The sequence below is a fragment of the Pezoporus occidentalis genome, unplaced genomic scaffold (assembly GCF_034315485.1).
Source record: "Pezoporus occidentalis ecotype Australia unplaced genomic scaffold, CSIRO_AGI_Poc_V1 ctg79, whole genome shotgun sequence".
NCBI classification, from domain to species: domain Eukaryota; kingdom Metazoa; phylum Chordata; class Aves; order Psittaciformes; family Psittacidae; genus Pezoporus; species Pezoporus occidentalis.
The window spans coordinates 322706-347755 of NW_026916147.1; the positions used below are offsets into that span (position 1 = coordinate 322706).

General features: G+C 43.3%; 1 protein-coding gene across 2 annotated transcripts; it reads left to right on the plus strand.

The window, feature by feature from the left end:
• The first annotated feature begins 306 nt into the window (after positions 1–306).
• LOC134155557 (glycerol-3-phosphate acyltransferase 3) lies at positions 307–24416 on the plus strand. Of its 2 annotated transcripts, XM_062602860.1 has the most exons (12): positions 405–614; positions 11022–11091; positions 16403–16673; positions 17163–17237; positions 17733–17822; positions 18027–18120; positions 18519–18634; positions 20619–20674; positions 21147–21232; positions 21757–21885; positions 22348–22427; positions 23254–24416. In XM_062602860.1, exons 1-12 carry the CDS (start codon positions 471–473, stop codon positions 23378–23380), a joined length of 1338 nt encoding a protein of 445 aa, XP_062458844.1. In that variant the 5' UTR covers positions 405–470; the 3' UTR covers positions 23381–24416. The 2 variants fall into 2 exon arrangements, with proteins under 2 accessions (XP_062458846.1, XP_062458844.1); XM_062602862.1 differs by lacking the exon at positions 11022–11091 and having other exon boundaries at positions 307–614.
• The last annotated feature ends 634 nt before the right edge of the window (positions 24417–25050 follow it).

Sequence of the window (25050 nt, forward strand, 5' to 3'; positions counted from 1 at the left end):
TTCCTAAATCCAGGAGCTTTCCACACTTTTCCTTTTCTCTTTTACTTCTTGAATTGCTGTTTTGGGGCTTCCTATGGCTTTCCTGCCCATGCAGCACTGCTGACGCTGGACCAGTTTTTCCTAAGTGAGAAGTTTTTAGCGTGGAAGTGGCCTGTTTTCAGCTGCCTTCCACCCCCTCAAGCACTACCTCGGAGGCAAAGCCTCACCTCCGTGGCCCTGTGCTGCCCAAAGGACGTGCTCTGCAAGCAGCACTCTGGTCACTGCCTGAAGGTACTAAACCAATCCCCCCCCATAGCCCTCTTTAACTTCACTCGGCGGCGGGGCGGTGCTGTCCTTGCCCGGCCCAGGCCGGGCGGAGCGGAGCGGGGCGGGGCCGGGCCGGGCCGGCCGCGGGGCTTTAGGGCGGTGGGAGGAAAAGTCCGCCCTTTCAGGACTGGGTGCGTCGGTGGAGGCGTCGGGCAGTGCCCGCGATGGAGGATGTGTTGTCGGTCGTGTTGCGGGTAGGCACGGCATGGGTGGTGCTGGTGTTCACCCTCATCGTGCTGCCCTCGGCGCTGGGCGTCTCGCTGGGCATCTCCGAGGCCTATTTATGGGTCCTGGTAAAGACGTTGGAGGTAGGTGGAGGCCACCGTCCCCTCAAACGGGTGGGGGGACCCAAAATGGCTTCCCCTGTGAGGTGTCGCTTGGGGGGGGCGGGGGGCACCCCGGCGGGGCTTGGCCTGCCTACCCTTCCCCTGGCCCGGGCTGTTTCTCTCCGTTCAGTGACGCCGGCGTGTCTGTGCCTCGTCCCTCAGGAGGCTTGGTGGGATCCGCTGGCCGGGGCTCGGCTCCCTCCGGATGGCGGAAGCGTAATTGCGCCTCCGCCGCCGCCCTGGGCGTGAAGGCCGAGCGGGCAGGTGTGAGGGGGTGGGCAGCCCAGAGAAACGCTCTCCTTTGGGGGGCGCGCTCTTGGGAGGAGTAGGTTATGTGCTGCCCGGCTGTGTGCCTCTGTACACTTTTGGTGTTCAGACCCTTTGGCAGAAACCTGAATGTGTATGAATTCAGTGGTTGTGCAGACTCCGGCGTGCGCTCCTCTGGACCTGCAGGAGTGTGAAGTAAACTGCGTTACCTAAGGCTGTACCATGTCCTGGGTGTGGTTGTTTCTGCATGGTGTCAATTGCACCCTACCTGAGAGAAACTGTGCTGGGTCATGTTCTTGGAGGGTATAAATATCTGGCAGCATGCCCAGTGCCTGTGACTGCAAATGTACAGAGTGCTGATGCTCAGAAATCTGAGTGCCCATCCTATTGACCGTGTCCAGCACCTCAGTCTCCATCTTCCCCAAAATCTCTGGGGAGATGAGTTTCTCACAAAGGAGTTGCTTTCCTGACGGGCATAGTTCAATGTGTGTGAAAGTGCTCTCTCTGAAGCCCAGAGTGATGTTGAGGAAGTGTTTCAAAATGGTCTTATTTAAATCTTCATTGTGCTTTTTCCAAGAAGGAGGAGAACCTAACCCAGCAAAACAGTCATAAGGAGAAGTAAAATGGCGCAAGGAGCAGCCTGTGGCAATGCAATATACATTGATGTGTTACTATGGAAAATAGCTGTAGTCTAATTTAATCATGTTCTATGAGCTTTTTCAGTCAAACCTTGCTAATGTTCTTCCGTGCCTTCAGGATCATTGGTGCTCAGCTAAAAAAAACCACCAGCCACTAATAAAAATATTGTCTGTCAAATGTACCTTTAAGTTAAAATGCTGTAAGGTTTTGGGTGAGAATGAACCTGCTTGAAGTAGTTTCTGGGGCCTTGGATTGTGTGAGGATAACCGTTAGGGGTAGAAGACACAGCTGTTGCTGGAAAAGAAATTTTGGATAGCAGAAGCTGAGGTGATGAAGGTCACACTGGCCTGAGGGAGCAAGCCAGATGGCCTAGTAAGATAGTCTTGTTTGGAATGACTTGCTTTCACCTGTGATTAACCATTTAGCAATTTACATTCTTTATTGTTAGATCATTAATAGGTATTTTTATAGTGTCATCAAGTGTTGCAACAAGAGGTGATTCAAAATGTCTTGGGCAGAAGTATGAAGAAGCAGCTGATGGCATATCAATGATAGTGACTTGTAAGAATTCTTGTGATGCCTAAGGGAGGAAGTAATGACTTATCTTGATAGTTGCCATTAATTTTTCATGACATAATTTCTGGCATTATGAGCCATTCATTCATATATGAAAAATGTGATATTAATAGTCTGTATATAAATATCATATATAATATTATGTATACATAAATGAAAAGCCAGTGACAAATTGGAAAGTGTTCTGAGGAAGAGAGTGGATTTGCTGCAGGAAAGTGAAGAAGTGCAATCCACCTAGGTAATTCACTTATCTCAACTTGGGCTTCCTTTGCCTGTGAATTCTTTATGCCCTCAGAATACCTGTAGGGAGAGAATCCCTGAAATAGTGTTTTTTTGTTTGTTTTTTTTTTTTGTGTGTGTGTGTTTTGTTTTGTTTGTGGTTTTTGTTTTTTTTTTTGGTGTGAAATGCTTCCTATTTCCTGGCTCACAAGTCTGCCTTGGTTAGCAACCTGACAGAGACAGGCTGATAGTCTGCTGACCAGTTCCAAGCAGTGCCTGCAAGAATGCCTGAAAATGTGTTGTCACACTTGACTTTTCCCTGCCAAAAAGCACATTAGCATCAAGTGTTAAATACATAGCTGCTAGCCTTGTGCTTGCCTGGGTGTCTGAAACTTCTGGGATGTTGAACTGAGTATGCAGACATTTTCGTGAGAAGCAGTGGTCCATTTTGTGGATGAGTCATAGGATGCTGCAATACCTGATGGCTAAAATTTTTCAGCACACAGATTAACTTAATAGCTTCCCTAAGCTTCCAGCCCTGGATCTCTCAGGCAGTCTTCCTTGTCTTTTCAGGAGCATAGACTCTTGAGCCTGCAGGACACTCAGTAAGATGGTGATGGTGCTGCTGCCTTGGTTTCCTCTTTGGTGGGTTATACCACCTGAACTGTCTGCAGAGTGGTAGATGTTTTTGCATGCCAGCTGAATGCCATGTTGCTCTCTGGCTTTGCCTGTTTATATCCCACATGTTGGCATAGTGGGAGGATACAGTGGCTATGAGGTTTGTTTCTTACACAGCAGTTGTCAGGTAACAATATGTGTTTTGTTAAAGCTAATCTGTTGTGAGGGTCCAAGTCTGTCAACTTGGGTACCATAGTCCAGGGACTGTGTAGATGGAGGGTCTACAGTCTGCTAACCCACTGTCATGTCAGATGAAATAGGCATATAAAAATGAGTCTGTGGTGTTTAGTTGTCATCTAGGCTGTGGCCTACTGTCATGTCAGATGAAATAGGCATATAAAAATGAGTCTGTGGTGTTTAGTTGTCATCTAGGCAGTGGCAGGGAGCAAGTTGAGGATGATACTGGACTTATACTTGAGGGTTTTTTTCTTGCCAGTAAAAATAAATCTGTTCCTGCAGGCATGGCCCAAGAAAAGGGAGGAGAAAAGCTTCTTTTAGGAACAAAGTGTTCTTGTACTTCAATTGTCTGATGTTACTGACAAGGGAGATCAGTTAGTGCACAATAGCTTTTTCACTGTGCTGGGATGCCTCTGCAAGGCACGTGCTTCTAAGCAAAATGCAGCTTGTGCAGACAGCAAGTGTTGAGGGTGTGATTCTCCTGGGTTGCTTTGGGGCTTGCATTTGACTCTGAAGTACTGTGCTAGGGATGACCAGCTTTATATGGAGAGTATTTTTTTCCTGTGTGGTAAGGGGGAGAAAAGAGCAGAAAAGGATGACCAGCTATTCCAATACAAGGAAGGCAGTATGACAGGCAGACTACTTTCTATTAGAAAACTGGCTTCCCCCATCATATTGATATTCCTTAAAGTATGTTAACTTGCTTTTGAATTGCCTTACCAAACTAAGCAAACTTTTAGGACACTGCTCCCTTATGCCTGTGGGTTCCCTTTCCGTGCTAATAAAAGGATCTTTGGCACCATGTTAGCATGTTTGGGTTTTTTTCTTAAATGGTGAATTATTTTTGCAAAAGCATATCCAGCAGCTGTTTGTTCCTATGAGGAACTAGTCTGGGTTAGTCATCTGCCATGCTGATGCTTGTGAAATCACTTGCCACAGAAATCTTTCTTATTGCTGAAGTGCTGGGGACTGCCTCCTGCAACCATGATGCATTTCTGCTTGTTTTTAAACATCATCAGATAGCTTCCAATTTTAAATTTAGTGTGTCTTTATCTCTTGGTCTCATTTTTCCTCTTAGTTAATTTACTTTTTTATAATGTCTGCTATGAGTTAGGGCTGATAAGGCCCCTGCAGGCATGCCATTTGAGCTCTCCTGACAAGCAGTGGAGAAATCCAGCCTTTCAGAAAGTGATTTGTTTCATTAAGGCCCATAGAACAGCCGCTACCATGGAGCAATGTTTCCATTAGTTTGTAGAAAATCTGTAGGACTAGTTTAGACTGTGTGCCTATATATCTGGTGATGAGTCTCCCCCTGAGGGATGATTGCTGCTTCACAGATTTGTAGCTGACCTTGTTAAGAACTAGTTCCAATACTTTTCTTGATTTGGTGGGTTTTTTTCTTTTAGTCTGCTGGGGTTTTTGGGTGTTCTTGAGACAGTAGGGTTGACTTGTCAGTCACACTTGTACAGACTGCCCTGCTCGTTCTTTCTAGTGGAAGAACACTTGTAGTTTTAAACTGTGTGATGTGTGTTACTTGTGAATATTAAGAAATGAGCTAGTCTGAGGGAAGTGAAGTTATTGGGTCACACTTGTATTAAGAAACAGCCTGGCTATAAACTAACATCGTGTTATTGTGTATTTTTGGGCTAATGGTTTGCTGATGACTGCCAGCGCTTTGAATGCACACGCACCTTCTCTCTGATCTCTTGAGGCTCTTTGACTGTGGGGCTTGCAGTTAACAGAAAAAGCATTTCTTGGGTGGTTGCTTAGGGTTGTAATGCACAATAGATGCTTGAAGTCATTGGTGTTTTTTTTGTAACTAGTCCATCTGGGTTTAATAGTGGCCCCTTGTAACAGAAGCAATTTCTAATAGCTGCTTATGCAAATATACTTTTGCTAGATAAGGGTGTAACGTTGTTCAGTAGCTGGGAGGTGAAGCAAAAGTTAACTTGCATTGCAGAAGACTGGCAGTGTGGCTGTCCTGTTCCAAGTATGTCAGACTACAGCCTTCTTCCTGTGAGCCACCATCAGTATTGCAGGTGGTGCTAGGTATAAGGGCGGGGAAGGGAAAAGGACAATGTGTAAGCTAATAAATAAGTGAATCATTTTTGACTGTTTCTTCTTTAACTCGCTGGCCTCTGAAGCAGGCTTTGCTGACTAATGTCGTTGCTCAGTGACAATGAAGGCCTCTGTGTAATTGATATCCTGCAAGGACTGCTGGGCAGAGGAAGAAATGGAGAGCTCTGAAGTGAGACAGTAACTCTGAAGGCTGCCAGCTCAGATATTAACAAGAAGCATGTCTTGGAGATGTGCCTTATGTGAATTGAGGTACCCTTTGTTTACAGGGCTTGAACTGTCTTTCGGAATAGTATTTCAGCAAATCTGCTGCATGATCTTGAAGTAAATCCCTGGGCTGTATTAACTTAGACCCCAGTCCTGTGAAGGCCATTATGTGTGTTTTCATCAAGGCTCCTTGCACGCAAGTAAGGTTGGCACAGCTGGGGTTGCATCATTAGTTAACGCAGCATCTTTCTGGTTTGCAACTCTGATCTGAACTTGCTCTCAATTTCACAGCATGTGAATACTGGGATTTCTGATATTGTTAAGTAAATGCTGTTAAAATAACACCAGCTGTATACAGAGCTTACCTTAAAGTAACAATTTGTGATGCTGGTGTAAAAGAAGCTGCTTGGCATTTCTGTTGCTGATCCCCTTGTTTCTTTTTCCTGCTGGACTCTATTGTTCTTTGGATACTGTTCACCAGGAAGGACTTGTTATACAACTTGTGTGCAGAAGAATTTGGAAAGCTGCTTTGAGGCAGTGGTAACGATGTCCCATCAGAATGAGGAAAAGATGTCATGGGAGACCACAAAGACCTTTTGCTCTCTCAGGAATGGTTGCTCCTCTTGGTGGTGATGGTTTCCTCTCCTCACACAAAACGACCCAATAATTGGCATGCAGATTTTGCTGTGTTAATGTAGCATGGCGTGGGAGGTGCTGTGAAGTCTTTGTTACTGAAGTTTGGAGAACCTCCAAGGAGGAGCACTTACCTAAGCTAGCTGTCCTGGGTTCAGCAGTAGCAGTCTTGTTTCTCCTTTGTGGTAGCTGGTGCAGTGCTGTGTTTTGACTTCCATCCTGGGAACAGTGTTGGTGAAACCGATGTTTTCAGTTGTTGCTAACTGATGTTTACCCTGACCAAGGACTTTGTGAGGCTCATGGTCTGCCAGGGAGGAGGGGAAGCCGTGAGGAAGCAGACGGGGCGCCTGACCCAGGCTAGCCAAGGAAGTATTCCATACCACAGCAGGTCATGCCCAGGGTGGGGGGTAACTGGGAGTTACCCGGAAGGACACGGGCTTCTGGGTGGGACTCGTTTCTTGGCCGGTGGTATTGTATTCTCTTCCCTTGTTATTTTCTCTTATCATTGTTGTAGTTGATAGTAGTGGTGGTGATTTGTGTTGTACATTGGTTGTTGGACTGTGCTTGTCTCAACCCGTAGGAGTTGCACCGTTTTGATCCTCCTCCCCGTTCCTCTGGGAGCGGGGAAGGGGAGAGCCCCGGAGGCGGGGGCCTCGATTGTTGTCAGCCCGGCACCACTCACTGGGAGTGAGCGAACAAGTTGCCTGACTCGGTTTAAACCATGACACTAGCATATAAACTTTTGCCCTGAACATGACCTGGCAGTCCCTTTAAGTAGGGGAACATCAGTGATCTGACTCCGCATGACTGTGGATTTCAGTTATTGTAAATAATTCCTCTTCTGAATAATGTCAAGCATTGCTTATTAAGCCAGAGGTGATGTAAAGGTGATAAATAGGGTGAAAGGCAAAGGTCCATCTGTTAGTGAAATGTGGGAAGTTCCTGAAGTGTTCGTAATAACTTGGCTTGTGATTGATCCTAACAAAGTATCTCTAGATGTGCTTTCATGAAACAGCATGTCAAGCTTGCCTTTGGAAATAGTTGCCTATGTGATAACTATCTTATCTAGAGATGAGTTGTTTTGTTTGGTTTTTGTTTTTTTTACATCTCTTGTGAATAATGTGTGTATTGTTTTGCCTCTGTGGTCTAACTGGATAGTTCTCAAGTGCTGCAGAAGACCTGTATATGTGGGAATTGCTTAGTGATGTGTAAATGAAATTTCTCATTGGCTGTTTTGTATAGCCTGATAACTTGCTGTTTGGTTGTTTTTATGGTGCTGATAAATTAGAAGCCTTTTCTACGGGGTTGAGGAGGGAAATCTTTGCAGGGAAAGGTTCGTATGTTTTCCTTGCCTAGTGAAGTGTGGTGTCTTCAGACCATGTCTTGTGTAATTAAAGCATTCAAGCTACTTTGTCTTGAGCAGTTGGAATACCAAAATTTCAAAATCAGACCTGTGGTGGTGTTTGTGTAGTTTCTATGATCATGCTGCTTTCTAACTTTGTGTTAGTTCAGTGGGTAACCCCAGCTGCAGGACTATTTTGAATCTGTTCAGGAGCCTGTTGCTTTATACTCATTCTCCAAAACTGCTTCAGGAATCCACGCTAAAGACTTAGATCTGCTTCAAGGTATTTGGGACTGCCTGCTCAGCACCAGCCCACAAACTGGGAGAAGCTACTTAAGATACCAGTCAGTGTTACTGGTAAGTGATAAATCCAAAAGACCTGCCAGTCTGCTTTTGCTCATCTTCTGAGTAGAATGGAGTCTGTGCCTTACTTCGTTCTGTGTTTTGATCTGTAATACATAAACACATTGTTTTCCCTTCTGTGTGATGGATCATCTTACATTATGATAGCTCTTTGTAGTATAAAGCTTTTCTTTAGTGTAGGATCTGGCTGAAGTGGTGATGGATGGTGCAAATTCCTGTCTAGCAGGAAGGAAGGGAAATTACTCACATGCTGCATGTGATGTCTCTCTTGTTTTCCAAACTGGGTATAAACAAGCTTTTCACTTGATCAAGTATCAAATTTTGGCTTTGATGATAGCACCTTTTTTAGGTGCCTGGGAATAAGTGGAAGGATTAGTTTAAGTTAAGTAAAAATGTCTGTTTTGCTTGGTTGCTGGAACATACAATTTTTGAAAATATGATACAGGAAATATATGAAATTGAGGGAAGAAGAAAGCTGAGATAGAGAACTTAAAACTTATTTGCTGTAGCTTCTGATAGATGTGGGCCCTTATGAAGGCTCAAAGGCTCCTGGCCAAAAGGGGAGCAAAAGAGGGGAGCCAGTCTCACCCTTGCTGGTTTTATGGAGTGTGCTTAAATCCCCAGGGAGATCTGGTACTAGAAGTAAAATTGCCTTAGCACAAGTAATCTGTTCCCTGGAATGCTCTGTGCAACCTTTGTACTAGATGCCATGCTGGTGTCAAGCTTGCAGTGGTGCTTGCATCTCCTGGGAGGGCATGTGTAGAGGTCAAAGGGAACTAGCCTTTCCATTCTTTCTCTTTGCCCCTATCCCTCCCATGGGCCAGGTGGCGTGCTGCAACTTTATGGAGTTATAGGAACCTGTGGATCAAAGGTCAGACTACTTTAGAAGCAATAGGATAGATAAATGCATCTAAGCAGTAGAAATGTACTTGGGTTACATGACTGCAATTTCTCCTTTTGGAGGAGTTCGCTGCCTTCTTTGTGTAGAAAAATGTCAAGATACTACAGTATAGTAGGATTTGCAAGCTTTTGAGACATTGCAAAGGCATGTTGCAATAGCTTGTGTCTTCATGGCTTGTGCTGAGGCTCAAACTTTTTGACATTGTCTAATGTGAACTTGTAACTGCAAGATTTCTGCAGCAAGAGCATTGTGTAGGGAGTGTTTTATGCTTTTTCTGAGCACCAAACAGAAACTGTTCTTCCAGGTTTTGCAAAGCAAAAGGTGGCAGTGCTAGGTTTTGATTACTAGTTTGAGAGGATTTGGAAGATGGAAAGTTCCTTTCTCAGCTAGTGTATACATGGCTGAGACCATAGCCAAGTATGTTCTTACTCTTCTATGTAATAAGTAACTTAGAAGCTTGTGGAGATTTTAATTCATTGAATACAGTGGCTCAAGTCTGGTGAGAGAATGATTGTGTAATGCATTCATTGGTCTGCCTGTACCCCCAGATCCATTCAGTAGAAGAAATGTAGAAATTGAGGTATTATGAATAGTTGCTTTCTTGAACAATATTTTGTTTTGGCATTTCCCAGAGCTTTCATGGCCATAGCACTGCTGAGAATGGGGTGTAGCCACAAAGTACTGAATTACTCCTACAGGTAAAATTAGCTCCTGGAATTGCTGTTGCCTTAGCAGCAGCAGAACTGAAAACAGCCCCAAGTGAATATTTTGGCAGGGTAGGTTGGGATTAAGCAAGACCTGAAACAGTAAGCAGTCCTAGCTGCTGAGGAGTTACATGGTGGAGGTAATGCCATGAGACAGGATATTGACCTTTTAAAAGATAATTGTGTCCCCAAATGCCCTACAGCTCTGTTGGAGAGGAGAGATGGAAACCACATGGTTTAGCATTGGTTCGGGTCCTTTCCTATGCAGACCAGTGAGGACCATCTGTATGCTGTTAAAACAAAGCATGCCTTTGATACTGCTGAAGTTGTTCATGTTTGAACAGGGTAATAACCTGGTCTTTGGATGTGAGCTCATTTCAGCCAGGTCACCTGTCTTGGAAACACCTATTGTAACAGTGTTCCTAGAAATAGTATTAAGTCTCATGGGTGAAGAATTAATGTTAATAATGAGGAACCACGAAGTCAGTTGTCTTTGGCTGAGCTTTCCATCCCTTCACAAAGCTGCCACATGGGGAAAGGAAGGATCCAGGTCAGAAGGGCTACTCTGTCATCATGGTCAGGCTTTGGGGTGGCAAAGGGGTTGTGATTGTTTACCCAGTAAAAAGGAAACCTGATGTAGGAGGTGGAAAGGCTATTTAAAAGCAGTGTGTGGAACTGAGTCAGCTGAAGGTCAAGACAGCCATTTGGCCTGAGAACAGGTTAAACTGGCTTCAGCTGCATCAGGGCTCGAGATGAGAGGAAGTGTCCTGATGCCTGTGTGTCCCTGCCATAGAGGTTTGTGGTGAGTGTAGCTAGTGAGAAGCTTGGACACTCCTTGGAGAGCAGAGCTTACTTTATCACCTATTTCAGTTTCCCTCTTCCTGCCCACCTGCTAGAAAAGAGCAGGTTAACCCCAATGAGCTGGCAGCCCTTCCCAAGGGCAGGAGAAGGGGCTGCAGCTCTGCACTAGAGGTGGTGATTTGTCCTGTTTTCCTGCTGCTCAGAGCTTTAAAATGCTAAGAAATGAGCAGCTGCAGTGTAAGGGAAATTTCAGTTTTGCTCAGCTTGGAAAAATACTGGGGCAATCTTATTTTAAATGAGACTGAACTTAAAATGGACTTCCTATGACTGAAAATGCTATTTTGCTTTGTTTAGCTGAGTTGTGGTGCGTCTGTTGGCTCTGTGAATGTGTGCTGTTGTGCTCAGGGGCTGCTGTCTTTCTCAGCTCCTGGAGCTTCCCATGCGTCCGTGATTTGGTGGCTGGTGTGTGAGTAGCAAGGCTGGCAGAGGCCTATCTCAGGCTCTTGGTGGCTGTGTATCTGAGCAGGAACTGAAACATCTGTGGAGCACAGTCAGCTCTGAAGGCTGCAAGCAGTTGGGAGGTACTGACTGGCACTGAGGTTCCTTTTGATAAAGTACACTGGGGCAGTGTTTCTTTGGAGGAGCTGTCCGGACCCAGCTGAGGAAGATGGGTGATGATTGCCTGGTGAAGATATTCTTTGGAAATCACAACCTGTCTTTGATTAACTGCTGCTTTTTTTTTAAGTGGCTTTTATCTTAAGTGAATACTGCATTTGTGAAATTAATATTTTCTTTCTCTTCAACAGTGGGCAACTATACGGATAGAAAAAGGTGTCAAAAAGCCACAGCCACAGATAAAGACTTCTGCTACTAATGGTGAGAGCTTGGGGTAAAGTTGTATTGATAAGTTTAATGTTTTAAAGTAGCACCGAGACGTTTTCAAATGAAGTTAGATGTGTACCTGAGAGAACTGGAAAAGCTATTTCTTGCATTTAATTGTTTTGCAATGCTACTAGCACCAGAACCGTTCCTGCAGAATGATACCAGTAAAAGCTGGCTTGTGCTGAATGGTTGAAAAATCAAGGGATGAGGAAATGAAGGGTGTGAAATAACATTAAGTTTAACAAAACAAAGTAGAGCTTATGATGGAGGCTGTCTTCAGTTGAGGGAATTTTTAGAGTTACAATACAAGCTTGGATTTTGTTTTGAACCCTGAAGGCTGCTGCTTGCAGGGCTGCTGGCCAGCTATCTTGGTCCAAACTGCATCTGAGTGCACTTAGTGTCTGGGAACATCTGAATGTTTAGTGGACAGCAGTTTTCTTTCCCAAGCTCAGTGCTTTTTCTCTTTTAGGACTGTTGGAAGTATGTGGTGCTACACTAGTTCTCTTTTTTTTTTTTTTTCTCAGTTGTCTGCTATTTATCTTTTGACCCTGGAATTACCTCAGTGTTTGCCAGGCAAACTTCTTGTACTCAGCGTTTGTAGAACAACAGCTGAAGAGTTGCTTCATGTTTCTTCCTTTAGCCTAATTTTGAAATTAGTTCTTTTACTGTATCCTAACCCATACTGTGCATGTTGTGCTAGGCTGTACTAGGTTAGAGTTGGCTGTAAGAGTTGGGAGCAGTAAGCACAGTGAAAGCAGTCTGAGTTTGCCCAGGAAGTATGAGAATGATGAACAAGGCATTGCAGCTAGTGCTTGGTTATCTCCTGATTTCTGACTACCTTGCTGTTGCTATTGACTTACTCATTTCTTGACATTATTTGACAGCAGCATCAGCATTTTCTGTGTGCTGTCTCATGAGGCAGCACAGCTGGAAGCAGGACCACCTTGCCAGTTAGTAGACAAGTCAATTGTTACCTGATTCTACAAATTAGCTCATACAAACATGATGCAGTAATAGGGACTGAACTGCTGAGCTGGTTGCGTGCCTTTCATCTCCAGAGGAGTATCCTTATCAATACTGTAAACACTGGTATTGCACTATCTGCAGGCCAGGCATGAAACAGGCTCTGATGGTAGCGCATGCTACTGTCAGTTAGCATGTGTAGTAATAAACTGGAGGTACTGCACAGCAGCTCTTGAAACAGGTTAAAATTTGTCTTATTTAATTACTGACTTCAAAGTGGCTTTCAAAGTATTGCTCATGAATGTCCTGAAAGTTTTGGGTTTGGGTTCATTCTTCTGGGGGATGGGGAAGGAGGTAAGGCAAGTGATCCTTCCAGATAATGTCACTGCCCTGCTGTTTCACAGGTTGTCAGGGATGCAGCAAGATATCCTTTTTCTTCCTGTAAGGGTGATAGTAGCCCATCATGTCATGGGTCAGTGAGTGGGCAAGAGATCCAAATGTACTGCTTTAGCTGCACAGGAGGAGCTTTTGTCTTCTTAGACATCTGATCATTCTGGCATGTAGCTTTTTCTTCTCTAGAAAAAAAGAAAGGTAAAGGGAGACCGACCCGCCTAGTAGTTTATGTTCTATGAGCTATCTTTCCATAAAACCACAAGTGCCTGTTCCCCCGTATGTGTGACAGAGTGGGTGTATAGTGCTAATATGTGCTACAGTTCAGAACTTAATCTGAGTGCGCTCAGCTGTCTGAAGTATTAGTGCTAGTTAGTAAAAATGGGCTGAAGTCATTTATACAGATCATTGCATGCAGGCTTTGTTCAAGTGATCTTATGGATAAAGATACACAATTGCAGTGGTGTCATGAAGCACACTTCTAATATCTTTTTCAGATTTGAAATTAAAAATAAAAATCTTTTTCCCCTGTAGATGACTTCCTGCAGTAAGCTGTTCCCTTCAACTATTCCTCACTTGAGAAGGTATGAGGAGTAGGCGAGATGTGGAGTCAGCAGTGCCAAGTTGCATTCTGTATATTGCTTTTGGGAGTTTTTTAAGCATAGGACTGACTTGTGATTAGGATTCTGGATTCCTGTATGTGGATGAAAGTACTTGAGGGCCAGGGCAGGTGTAGACCTAAAAGTGCAGTATATAAATTGGCATCCCCTGAGGTGACAGAACGAGAGCAGGTGGAGAGGCCCAGTTGTGTTTTGCAGTATTTACTGAGGGAGAATAAAATCCTGGTGATAATGAATTATGGAGTAGCGATTAAAACAGGGTGCATGTAAATATCTGTGTGTGCGTTACACACGTGCTGAAGGGGAATGGTAGCATCTCTTCAATCTTTCCTCGCTGTCCAGTCCTCAGCAGGAGGTAGGTCAGTATAGTAGGGAGCATTGCATTGCATTACGCAATTTTTCGTGTTCCCAGGCAGTGCAAAAATGGTCTTTCTGAAAGACCTTAAAATCTAGTGTCCCTCAATATGAAAGATGAGAGAGCATGACTGAGGGGACACTACCTTTCTCTGCAGTACCAAATCCAGTGTATTTCACATCTTTTGGCAGAAATGCAACCAGTGCCCCGGTGTTGGAGGTGTGATAAGGAATAGTTCCAAGAAAAATGTTGGCTGGTGTAGTTGCTATGTGGGAATTACCTGGTGCTGCCACCTTAAGGTCTTCTGGTATTAGAGGGTAGCGTGTTTATGTGCCAAGTCCAATGGTAGGTAGCTATTGGCTGAGCAGGTACTGGGAGGCTAGAAGTCTATCTCATTGCAGCTAAATAACCAGGTTTCAGCTGTCAGTGTGGGTGTTGGCTGTGTGAAAAGGCAGTTCTCTTCAAGTTGGTGGGTTTAAAAGCCACAAAAATGCTGCCAGGTCAGAGTTCTGAAAGTGACATCCACTAAAAGAAAAGCTTATGCAAATAGTGTGGTTGTAAGTAGGTAGTGTAAAATTTGAGCCTGGTATGATTTAGCTGACTAGAGTGTGTGAGCTTTAAGGCTTGGGGCTTGTGCTGTGACACTGAGTAAAGTAGCGGCTGCAGGTTTTTTTGTTTGAGTGATGTTTGTTGTACTCCTAATTACTCCTGCTGCTCCCCTTTCATCTGTCTTTGGCAAGCTCAGCTCTGCTCATGGCCAACGGATTAAAGGCCATTAAATGTTACTTCTGATTATAAGAAGGCTAAGTATATCATCCTAGCAGCATGTGTGTTAATTCTGTTCATAACCCCTTCAGGTGCTGCTGAGATCTTGGCTCTCGGAGTAGCTTGTCCTAAGCCTGAAAGGCAGCTTGTGCACGGGGATGTTGCATGACAACAACAGCACAGGCTGCTGAAGCAAGTCATTAGAGCTGTGCTCTTGGCTGTGCCAGCAGTGTGTTAAACTCGAACCCTGGGCTGGTTTCAGCCAAGAAGAGCCAGGGGAGCTAACTGCTTGGTTGAGGCTGAACTGGGGGCTGAATAAGGAGGAAGGATTCCCAGTTTTCCTGGGAACTGGAGAGAAGAGAGGTACTTTATACCTGTGTAATGGGTGCTGGAGAGTTATCCTGATGTGTATTTTGGCTACGACCAGTCTCCTACCCCAGGAGCAGCCTGGAGCAGACAGGTTGGGCTGATTCACCTGCAGTCCTGGATGTTTCACAATGTAGAGATTTAAGGGGCTGAAGGAGAAAAATGGAACCACAAACTAGAGCTCTGGTTTGGATTTCAAATACAACACAAGTGTACTTCATCCTGCTAAATGTTTGATGTGATGCATGTTTGTATAATTTAGATCCCAACAGGCATGTGGGTGTTTGGGTGTGTCGTATTAATGATTTCTATTTATAGGCTAGTGATAGGACAATGCACTGAGATTGTCTGCTGGTGGAATTGCTAATTGTGGCTGTCAAGTTCAGAGCTGAAGGTGCTAACAGATTTTGTTGCAGTGTGGCATCTCTTGCATGTTGTTCTTTTAGTGTTTACCTCAGTGATCTGTGGGACTTGTATCTTGGAGCTTCTTGCATTGCTCCATATGTATGCTACAATGCAATACAAAGATTTTCCATGTCACTTATAATTTAAATGTTGCATGTCACTTATAATTTAAATGTTGCCTGTGATTTGCACAGCAAATATATTCACAGAATTTTTCTGCTGGCTTACATTCCCTGGGATGCAGATTTGCACATGGCGGGATGTGTATTTGCAGGAAATGCCTAGTAGCTTGAAGCAGTTGGGTGCTTCCTTTTTTTCCCATTTTTTCATCTCAACATGGAAGCAGAGATTATGCAATTTGCCAGAGGGTGTCTGATAAAGTGGCAACCTGAACTTGGATCTCTGTAATCCCAGTTGATTGTCTCATGGGATGGTTTTTCTGATTAAATGTTACTCTAGATTTCTTCAGTCATCAGTTTCTAGAACCAGACTTGATTGTCAGAATGCAGCTACTTGATCTTTATGTTTAACTTACACAATTTGTTCTTGCCTTTGAAAGCTCTTAGAGATTCATTCTTATCAGACCGTAAGAATAAAAAACAAAAAGGGAAAAGAGAGAATACTTGTAGTGCAATTCTGAACTGTCCAGGTTTTTTTTCTATTGCCAGGCTTATGTGGACAGAGTTCAACTGAAACACAACTGTTAGTGCCAAACTACATTATATCAAGGCACCACTAGGCAGAACTTTCTTTGACATTGTGTGTGCTGGAGTGTTTGATTTGAAATAAAACAAAAATTACAGTGGTCCTGTCTGTGCTTACAGAGGAGACTTGTGCTGTGAAGGGAGAGAGGTGTATTTGGTTCAGAGCTGGTCTGTGCACAGATGTGAGATAGCTGTTGCAGCCTGGGGGTTTGGCAGGTAGCAGTAGAGCATATCTCAGCTGAATGTGGCTGTGGGACACCAGATCTAACTGTCTGTTGTCCCACAACAGATCTGGTTGTCTAACAAGAGATTGGCCTAGGTAACAGAGAAGCCTCCATGGGAAAGACTGAATGCCCTTAAATACACAGAGCACTGGAAGGGAATGAAAAGGGCAAGGGTTTGCTTGGTTTCCTTTGGAAGCATAAGATGGTCTTGGATGAATTTGTGGAGTTAAGGACTTCTCAGATGGTGGGAAAGGCTTTGTTTTCTTGCTTCATCTTCAGTGGGCAACATAACTTGGTATATTTGCTGCACAAGGTGTCCATGCGAGGAAGAAGAGCTAGATCTGGCCTGTTGAAGACTATTCTGTGTTCAATTACCCATCTGGTCTTGTTATCATATAAGGGGCTCTGAGAGTAAATTTGTCTCCTTGAATAATGTGGTGTGGCAAGTGGTTTGGAGGATTATGGTTACCATATAGAGTGTTTTCCTTATATATTTACTCTTACCTTCCCAAGGTATCATTGAAAGAGATGAAACGCCTATGGAGAAAGAAATTGTGCATCCACATCGAGTGGACTTTGAATTCTCTGACATATTCTACTTCTGCAGAAAAGGGTTTGAGGCCATTGTGGAAGATGAAGTCACCCAAAGATTTTCCTCCGAAGAGCTGGTTTCCTGGAATCTCCTAACAAGGACTAATGTCAATTTCCACTACATCAGCCTCAGGCTAACTATTGTGTGGGTCATTGGGGTTATAGTGCGATACTGCTTCCTGCTGCCCCTGCGGTAAGCTCATGGGTGCTGAGGAATTTTGCCAGTCTGGGAACACCAAATTTTGTATTTTCTTGGGGAATGTCATCTCAGCTTTTTTAACCCAAAAGCAGCATTAGCAGATACAGACGATTAACCTGCTTAAACTCTCCTTCAAATGGTCAAGAAGCCATTCAGAACACTTTTATCTTGCTGTCTACTTTGGGAGTAAGGCTAATGGCCATCTTTCCTGTGAATTCTTCCGAGTCACGTGTATTGGCAACCTAAGTATATGTTGGGTGATCTCTAAAACTCTGACAGCATTGGGCTGTCTGAATCTGCTGCCTCTGCTAGACTACGATTTTGAGCAATGTCAAGGAATTCTTAAGCAATGCCAGGGAACTACTGGGTTAAAGAGAACTGAGGAATAACTGAATTCCTGCAATCCCTTTCCATTTAAAAATCAAAATAATATTAAAATGAACAAAACTACTTATCTTGATGTAATGTCCATTTTGTCTGTAGCATTACCCTTGCTGCCATTGGGATTACCTCCATGATTGTGGGGACAATGATTGTAGGACAGCTGCCTAACAGCAGGTAGGTACTGTGTGTGGTATGTGAGGTGAATTTGCCAAGTTGCATCAGTGCAAACAGCTCAAGATTAGGACTGGACAGATTTTTGCAAGTCATAGACTTCTATAGTCTGCCCACAAGCTTGTGGCCTTGCTTTTAGTGATGTTTTGAACTTGGGCTGAGGCTGATTTGTTGCCAGGCTTGGCACTGAGTTTGGTGATTCCTGATGGGCTCCTCTTGCTGTCATGAGAGACTCAAAGAGAGCACTGTAGGGAAGATAACAGTGCTGTGATAAAATAAACCCAGTGAGGAGTTGACAGCCTTTCCCATGTAAGTGACACCACTGGTATGGCAAGTCTTGGTTGAGCTGCTGTATCAAATGAGTAGTAGAGCTGGGAATAACCTTCTGCTCCAGCATACTGGGAAAATTCAGCCCTGAGTTGTGCTGAATAGGGTGGAGAATATTGTGTGTGCCTAGCTGCTTTACAGGATGCTCCAGATGCCTGTGATTTCTTTCAGTGTGAAAAACTATCTGAGTGAAGTGGTCCACCTCACATGCTCCCGCATCCTTGTCAGAGCTCTGTCTGGTACTATCCATTACCATAACAAGTGAGTGAGCTGACCTTATGATAGCAAAAGTGTGTGTATACTTCTGTGTATGTGAGTATTCCATTTGAAGTGGGGCAGTTCTTCCCTGATGTGCAGGTTAATATCAGCAAAGTATTGACTTGCCTGACAGCTTTATGAAACTGTTGTGTTTGTAATGTGGCGTTTAGCACACTGGTAGTCTAACAAAAATGTATGTAATTGCAGGGAAAACAAACCTCAGAAAGGAGGAATTTGTGTTGCCAACCACACATCACCGATAGATGCGATCATTTTGACAAATGATGGATGCTATGCAATGGTATGAGGAGACCCATGGTCACCACAGCAGAGGGAGAGAGACCAGGAAAGAGAAAGATTGTGGGGTATTGGTTGTGGAGTTCATTACTGAACTTTCACAGTAGAGATGTTAACTTCAACACTAGTCAGTGGGGAAAAGTATAAGTTATGTTGAAACTGGTCTACCAGTAACAAATTTCTGGCAGTGTCAATGCTAGGCTCTTCATCTGATGAAATACTTGAGATCAGGCTTCCATGCATGTGTCTAGATCCTTTCAAGTGAATGCATTTAACTAGCTTTATGGGCACTTGGCCAGTCCTGGTTTGCAGTGTGTTTGGGTTTTTTTTGAGGGGCACGAAGAAGAGAAAGTTCTGTTTTTCAGGTGTCTCACATGCTGATGTGCCTTACTGGGCTTGCAGGTTGGCCAGGCTCACGGTGGACTAATGGGAATTATTCAGAGAGCCACAGTCAAGGCCTGTCCTCATGTCTGGTTTGAACGCTCTGAAGTCAAAGACCGCCATCTAGTGACAAAAAGGTGAGGTGTGGATTGGAGCCGGGGGATTGGTGGCTTGGCTTCGCGAGCGAAGATTTGGGAAGGGCTTTAACCACGCTTACTACAAGCACGATGACCAAGGGCATGTGGGATATGCAAATATGGTTGGAAAAAAGGGCGCTTAGGCAATCAGGAAATGTGCGACCACGACTGTCAACTCCTGAGCTAACTCGAGCTACCCATGTGCTGGTCCACCCACATGCAACGTTGGATCTGCAGCTTTCCATGCACCTTGTCACCTACTGTTTAGACCCTCGCTTGTCCATACAGACAGGTGAGAGTAAGCTCTTCCAGCCTGCGCAGTGGATGTTTTAGGTGAAGCGCAGCTTGCACAGAACTGGCCCCACCCTTTACACCTGAGGTTTAACTGCCACGGCCTAGTTAGCTAGGATGGTGACAGCAAAGTCCGCAGGTCGTAGGCTTTGTAAGAGTGTCCTTCTCTTTGATGGAAGACCATACAAGGCTAGACGAGCTCCATCAGCCTGGGTTTGAGGGTAGGAGTTTTCCTTCTCCTATGAGGATTGCAGCACTAGTATAACCCCAGTACCTACCAGTGCCTTAGAAGCCATGTCTGGGTGTGTAATCCCCGAAGAGTCGTTGAATAATCAAAGACCCAGATGAGGAATTAAATCTTCAGAACGACAGAAGTCAAGAAGCTAATGCGGTTACAAATGGAAATGGGAAACTTGTACCCTTGGGATCTCAGGAGGGCAAAAGACTCACTTGCAAAAGCATCTGCTTTTAGGAAGAGCCATATATAATTGTCTTATTCTAAATAATGACTGCTGCTTATAAATACTAATTACAAAGATACAAATTATCTGCAATTCCACATTACTGTAGGTTGGAGTGATGTGGGGTATTGCAAATTGGTAGATGTAAATAGGGTTGGAAGCAATCAGTATACTAGTAGCTCAACAGCAGTTCTTGAAGTGAGCTGGAGAGGTGGTATGCAGCAAACTGGATCATTCAGAATGACCAGAATGTACTTGCCTGTGTGGGCTTTGGTATAGTAGACCGGTCAAAATGCCAGGTTCCCAGCTCACCAATGAAGGCTTGAAAAGGTTATACACGATGGAATCGTTCAGACCAAAGGCCATGCAGCCTCAAAACCAATCTCATCTGGGTAGCCATCAGATTAATAACTAATGTCTGATGTATTCAGATATACATTTTGAAAGGATGTGAAGATAATCAGTATTTCTCTTCAAGAGACACAGAATTTTAATTAAAAAGTGGGCTTTATGTGACACAAACTATCTTGACTTCATTTGAAACTGTTGAGCCACTAGAAATAACAAGCATTGCTTTTTTGGATGGGGGGAAAAAATGTGTCTAGTTATAAAACTGAACTGCTTACAAAGGCAGTTTACTGTAGAATGTCACCAATGACATACCCATGAGCAGTGTAGCACACCGACAGAAATTCTTCTGAATTTTTAAAGAACTTTTAGGTTAATTCTGACAGGTTAACTTCTTCATCACCTTACTGGCCTCCACGCAGCAGGGCAGCTTTGCCAAGTCATCTGAGTATTACTCAAGTAGTGTGAGCTGTAGGCATTTAGGGGTCCTTTTTAAGAAACCTGTTGTTAAGTAAGGAGCGCCTGGACACATCACTATGCAAGACTGTTTTCTTATGTAGGCAATTTATTTCAGGTTGAGTTGATTAGAGTTAATTGGACTGACTGAGTGGCATACATTTGCTAGCTTCCCTGACAGGCATTAATAAAGTAACTTGCAAGAAAGAAAACAGGATGTTACCTCAGTGTAATCTGCTAGGGACCTAAGGAGTGGCTTGCACAAAACTTCATGTTTCTTAGAAACACAAAAGCATGTGCAAATTGCTGTCCAGTAAAAGGTTTTGGTCTTAAGCAAATGTGTTCTATGTAAAGATATTTTTAATGCATCTGCCTGGGGAAGGAATAGTGGAAAAGAGCTGTTTTAATCTTTCCTTTTGCTTCCACAGACTCAGGGAACATGTGGCGGATAAAAACAAGCTTCCTATCTTAATTTTTCCAGAAGGTAAGAAGCTGAAATGTTCCTTATCTCTGTTCAGTGTAGATGTCATGCCTGCTCTCTTTTCATAGCTTCTGTTGCTCAAATATATCTTAACCTCTGGCTTAGATTTTATTAGGGCATTCCTATTTTTCATCTTTAAAGAGGTTACACTAAGAACACAGTACTGTTTGAAGTTGTTGGGTCTCCTGGCAGAAGCTTTGGTTGGAGAATGTGAAGATTGGTTCTTTTACCTCGTGAATATCAATTCACTGTCCTATGGATCTAACCTCAGTCTAGTGTTTTTTTTGGTACATGTTCTGGCTTCAGTCAGTCACAAGACAAAGAATAAAAGCAAGCAGGGGAGAGATGCTTAACGTACCCGTAAAGGGTCTGCATTTCCTCCTCAGTGAGTCTAAGACCTGCTCACTGGTGGAGTGTTGCTATCAAAATGTCATAGGTTGTGTGAGGTAATAACTTCAGTTTCTCTTCTGGACAGGCACCTGCATAAACAATACTTCTGTGATGATGTTCAAGAAGGGGAGCTTTGAAATAGGAGGGACAATCTATCCTGTTGCAATCAAAGTAAGTGGAAATAGCTGTCATCCAAATTTCAAAGTTTGGGATCTGTTTTTGTCAGGGTGGTAGGAAGCTGTCTTGGTACAGCTGCTAATGAAAGCATCGTAGCTTTGGCAATTGGCTACATGCTGTGGAAGACTCCTAGAGTAGAAGTGGCTGAAATGAAAGTGAAGTCCTTCAGCCTGTAGAGCATGGTTGGTAGGACCTGGTGGGCTCAGCCTCTTCCTTCAGAAAGCTGGGAGGAAGGGAGATCTAACTAATCCTTGCAAGTGCTGAAGAGAAGCATACAGCTTGCAGCAGACTTAGCTCTTTTGGCTGTTAGGGCAAATGGGTAACATGTGCTCCTGGTTCTGTCATGTTAGCAGCCCTAATAAGCAAGATTTATTGTTCTAAAGCCCCATTCTGAGCAAACGGATCAGTTGTCAATTTACTCTAGCATGCGACTGAAAGCATCCACCTCAGATCTGAGATAGGCTGTGATGGTCTGTGCGGAAAAGGTTTTATTGTATGTTTTTTGTGATCTCTTACAGTATGATCCTCAGTTTGGAGATGCGTTCTGGAACAGCAGCAAATATAACATCGTGAGCTATCTGCTGCGAATAATGACCAGCTGGGCCATTGTTTGCAATGTATGGTACATGCCACCAATGGTTAGGCAGGTAATGTAGTATCTGGTTGACTGACCACTATTTAAGACCCCGGCTGTGTCTGCAAATGCCTCTCTGTTTCCCCCAAACCCCTACCTATCCTGTGTTTCCAAATCAGAGTTTTATACTGGACTTCTGTTAGTGTTGACTTTGTATGATTGGACTAGCTTTTCCTGATGCAGCTTAGCACCATCAGCAGCGCATCAAATATGCAAAGGATAGCAGTGCTAAATATAGTGCTGTTCACAGTAGCAGTGCTTTTAATGTTCCATCCTGTTGGAGCAAAATTTGCCCTTAATTTCAACCCTTTAGGGGGAAAATGAGCTAAATCATCATCACATTAGAACATCGGATTGTGTTGGTATGATAAGGTGGTGAGCTAATTTGATGAGGCAGCAAATGAAAAGTGCTGTGGAAGTCTGTTTCGATTTACTTCTCTCTGCTTTGATCATATTGAATTTATGACCCTTAAAGGAAGGTGAAGATGCTGTTCAGTTTGCCAACAGAGTGAAGTCAGCCATTGCTCGCCAAGGAGGACTGACTGAACTTCCCTGGTGAGTGATGCCATCCTTGTTAGAGTTCATGGACTATCTGTTGTTTGATTGAGAGGGGCTTCCTCCCTTAGCTTTGTGACAGATAGCATTCAATATAACTTCATTCCACTCAGGAGAAAACAAGTGAGTAACTTCACATGTGTGTATGTGAAAGTAAAAATAAAAAAAGATGCATGAAGTCCTTGGAGCATGTAGCTCTTATGCAGTGAGTTTAACCTAAAGGCTTCGTACTTTCAAAGAGGGCTCCTTCACAGTTGTTTCTCATGTTGAGGCTCATGCAAAGATTAAGGAGCAGAAGTGAAGTTACTCTGCAAAACTGACAGACAACAAAATGTGAAACACGGACTTGACTTTCTGCTTGGACTTTTTCATGTCCTACCTCAGTAAGTAGCAGTATAATGCCTAGATTTGCTAGGACTGTATGAAGAAAACTTGAGAGCAAGATTCAGATGAAGAGAATCCACAAACCATCTGAGTGAAGTAAGGCAAGAAACAGCCATACTGTTGCACAAGTTTGACTGCCTCTACAGTCTAGGGAAATAGCATCTCGGATTGGCAAAGATTTTGATGGTGGGTGCAACCTGTTATAAACATGATTAGGTTTCTTTAATGGGCTAAACTCAAAATTTGGTCTGAATAAACATTATGGCTTAAGGCAAATGTTTTAATCAACATGCTTAACTTGGATGTTCTAGAAGTCCTGAAGAAAGCCTTTTTAGTAATCTAGGTTATGACTCTAGAATTGGCTTCAGATATTATTATAGAGCTTGATAACAACAGTGGTAATAATCATGATGGGTTACTTTTTTCTCTTGCTCTGTTCCAGGGATGGAGGGCTGAAACGAGCGAAAGTCAAAGATGCTTTCAAGGAAGAACAGCAGAAAAACTTCAGCAAGATGCTAGTGAGAAATGGATCGGTAGGAAACCTGTCTGCAGGAACGGAGTCAGACTGAATGGTGGTTCTTGAAAACTAGTTTTGCACAACCAGCCTTAGCAGGAATATTTTAATTAAAAACAAACAAAACCCACCACCAAAAAATAAAACCAAAACACAAACTGGAAAAACAAAATCTGTCTCACCTGTATGCATATTCTCTGTATGGCTGGTACAGAGCCTGCCAAGGACAGTGTGTCTGTACCACTCCCTCCCTTTTCACTCATCTTGCTCTCTTGCCCTGATTCATGTGATGATGCACTGCAGCTCGTGGTATTCTTAAGCTGAATATGTGGGGACTTGAGACAAAAGTTAAAAAGCATCAGTTTTTTTCTGAGCTTGTAAGGTGAAGGGAAATAACATTGAACAGATGCTGTTGGGACACTGGTTGTGAAAATACCTCTTGCTCATGGTACTTTGAAGGTTTAAACATAACAAAATTTTACCTTTCCCGGTTGCTCAGACTTTTAGTTGTAGATGACTTAATTAACATGTTTTAGGATGTTGTCAGAACTGTAATACTGACTTCTTTGATTGGCTTGCACCTGGATGTACAAGGTGGGGAGGGAAGCAAGGGCTGCAGACCCTAAAGGGTGGGAAAGGAGCTGCCCTGCCAAAAGCACAGTTTATGGACCATGGAGATTGTGGTGGCCTTATAACATGGTATTGCCTTTATTGAGAACTGCTACCTGAAGAAGGGAAGATAAAGGGCAAATGCTTGATCTCTCTGTCCACTGCTACTGTCAAAATTGCTTTCTTGAGATCTGGAGCTGTAAAGTTAAGATACCACAAGCAGCTGTTTAACATAGGCTACGACAGATGACTTTTTGAGGTGAGTTTTCAAGATTACCCTTCTGCAAAAATGGCTGCTAATGGCTTAAAGATCTTGAGAGAGCCACTCCAGAAACACGTTTTGTGTTGATCTGGGCTAGAAATAGGTATCAAAACTATAAACATAGGATCCATAAGTCACCTGTGATACAAGTGTGGCATGTTTGAATCTGCAATATACTATTGTCTGAATGTAAAGAGAAATAAATTCTATATTTCTAATGGGTCTCGTGTGGTGTTTATACTCTTCTCTAAATGTGTATAAATAAACCAGTTGTACTTCCTGAAAACTTAAAATTAGGGTCATGGAAACTTAAGTTACTGTGACTAAAGGAGTGATTATTGTTGAGCTGTTACCAGATTTCTAACCTGACTAGTTTCACTTTTTCCAGCCCCTTCCTTTGACAGAAGGGAACATACATGGTTTAGTGTTTTTCCTTTTTAAGGAAGGAATGACTCATCATGCAGACTGAACTTGAAATTACAACATGAAGTCACATCAGGTAGATTCAATTAATCTGTAATTGACTGGAAAACAACAGTGAGCTTCTAAATTTTTAACAAACTGAATTAATTTTTAAGTAGTCTTTTCCTGTACCAAAGATACTTTCAGTTTAATGCTGAAAAAAGCCCCAACCTGTTCCATAGCTGATGATCAAGTTTAACAATCTGTTAGAACATGTCTTACACAAAAAGGTTCCTGATCAGTTTTCTGTTATCCTGCAGTCTGTGCACTTTCACAAGGACAAATACATATTTATTCATTGAGTATTATATAGGCATGTAGTATATCATGCCTTGTATTGGAAATCTGGTTGTGAAGCCTGATGTGGAGGTATGTCTCCTTGGAAGAAACAC